The sequence below is a fragment of the Rhagoletis zephyria genome, unplaced genomic scaffold, assembly GCF_001687245.7.
Source record: "Rhagoletis zephyria isolate East Lansing unplaced genomic scaffold, Rhagoletis_zephyria_1.1 Rzeph_scaffold_63112, whole genome shotgun sequence".
Classification (NCBI taxonomy): Eukaryota; Metazoa; Arthropoda; class Insecta; order Diptera; family Tephritidae; genus Rhagoletis; species Rhagoletis zephyria.
This window is the reverse complement of record NW_016220163.1, coordinates 1-1,525: the sequence shown is the minus strand read 5'-3', so window position 1 is coordinate 1,525 and position 1,525 is coordinate 1. Positions and strand designations below refer to the sequence as shown.

Here is a 1,525-nt window from a genome sequence, read left to right as displayed (position 1 = left end):
TAGGCCTCCTACGCAGAAAGATATTCTCTGCAAAAGGATTTCAGCAATTCATGAATTATGTCTTATTGTCTGGGTTATGTATACACCCTCTGCGCAGAGTCGGATGAGTATTGAAATTTTTATTTATTTATTTAAACGGAAAACTTGGGTATAGACATATGGGCACGGTTACCATAACCGGGCGACAAATTTCGAACAACGACGGTGATAGAGGTTTTTGAAGCAAGTATACGGGCATATTTTTGGCTGGGAAACGAAAACAACAGGTGCTACCCATGATACAATAATTTTTAGAAGGTAGTTTCACTTCTTCTTCTTATCCGCCTGTTAGCTATCTGACACAAAACGTGTTTCGTATTTTTTGTTTTACCAATTTATTAAAAAACAAATGCACCTTTTTGGCGTTGAAAAAAAAATAAAACTAAGCAAAGCCAAACATATCACTTCAAAAATATTAAAAAATATTCATAATAAAATAAAATTAAATAAGAAATGAGCTGCTGCTTCCGGGGATGTTTCAACACGCGGAATAGCTGTAGGAATACAGCTGTAAAACATTTCAAATTTCCTGTTGTGCCGTATTTACGGGAAAAGTGGATGAAGGATTGCGGATTAAGCGAGCAGCAATTGCCAAGGGAACCGTTTGTGTGTTCCAATAATTTTTTAAGTACAGATTTGATTGCGCGGAACGGTCGTGCACTGCTAAGCCGAGGTGCCATCCCCGGAGCCGAAATGTAAGTCAATAAAAAACAAACAAAATTTGAATGTTGAAAGTATATATGTACATATTTCATAACTTTTGCAGCGATCAACAACCAAGCGGCATGGACGATGACAATGAATATTGTATAGACGACGCCAGCGAATCCCCTTTCGTTGGGATATCAAGAAAAAGAGCCAGGAAAGGATACGTCAGCGTTTCAACGCAAACTGAGTAAGTTTTTTTATGGCGATACCAACGAATTAATACATTACACGGTAACACACTATACGTAACGGCTCTCAGAAGCGGTGAAGTAAATACATCATGGCTTTCAGCGACGATGAAATGATTGGTTATGGCAATCGATGCATTCAGACGGAAATCTAAGGAGACTTGTACCGCGGCTCTCGTAGTCGCATTACATTAGTAGGGGCTGGTAAGGACGGTAGTGTCAGTTTAAGCCGTGAAGGCCGGAGGATGTCGGCAGGGAAGAGGAGTCAAAGCTTACGGAGAAACCTTGTGTTCTAACAGCTTAACCAGGAAGAGGACGTTTAACATACTTTAGGTAAAGTTAAAAACCAATAATTTTTAACAAAAAGAGAGAAGTGTGATAAATAGAATTAATTATTGAATTAATTAAGCTTGTTCGTTATGTTATGTTGTTATGTTACGTATACTGCTTGTATTTATAATAATAAAAAATAAATTTGAAAAATCCGCAATAAATATATATATATATATAATATATATATTGTACTCTTGCATTTTCGTTTATATGATTTTTATTGAGGTGATTAGCAGTGGCAAGTATGTATTAAATAT

The 1,525-nt window shown here is 36.5% G+C and overlaps 1 protein-coding gene across 1 annotated transcript; it reads left to right on the top strand.

The window, feature by feature from the left end:
- The first annotated feature begins 433 nt into the window (after positions 1-433).
- LOC108356676 (uncharacterized) lies at positions 434-1,373 on the top strand. Its single transcript, XM_017607777.1, has 2 exons — positions 434-734; positions 806-1,373. Exons 1-2 carry the CDS (start codon positions 493-495, stop codon positions 936-938), a joined length of 375 nt encoding a protein of 124 aa, XP_017463266.1. The 5' UTR covers positions 434-492; the 3' UTR covers positions 939-1,373.
- The last annotated feature ends 152 nt before the right edge of the window (positions 1,374-1,525 follow it).

Excerpts from the sequence above, each read along its gene's own strand:
- LOC108356676 (XM_017607777.1), top strand. The coding sequence starts at position 493 with ATGAGCTGCTGCTTCCGGGGATGTTTCAACACGCGGAATAGCTGTAGG. Across the intron at positions 735-805 it reads GCCATCCCCGGAGCCGAAAT|CGATCAACAACCAAGCGGCA; the intron begins GTAAGTCAATAA and ends TAACTTTTGCAG.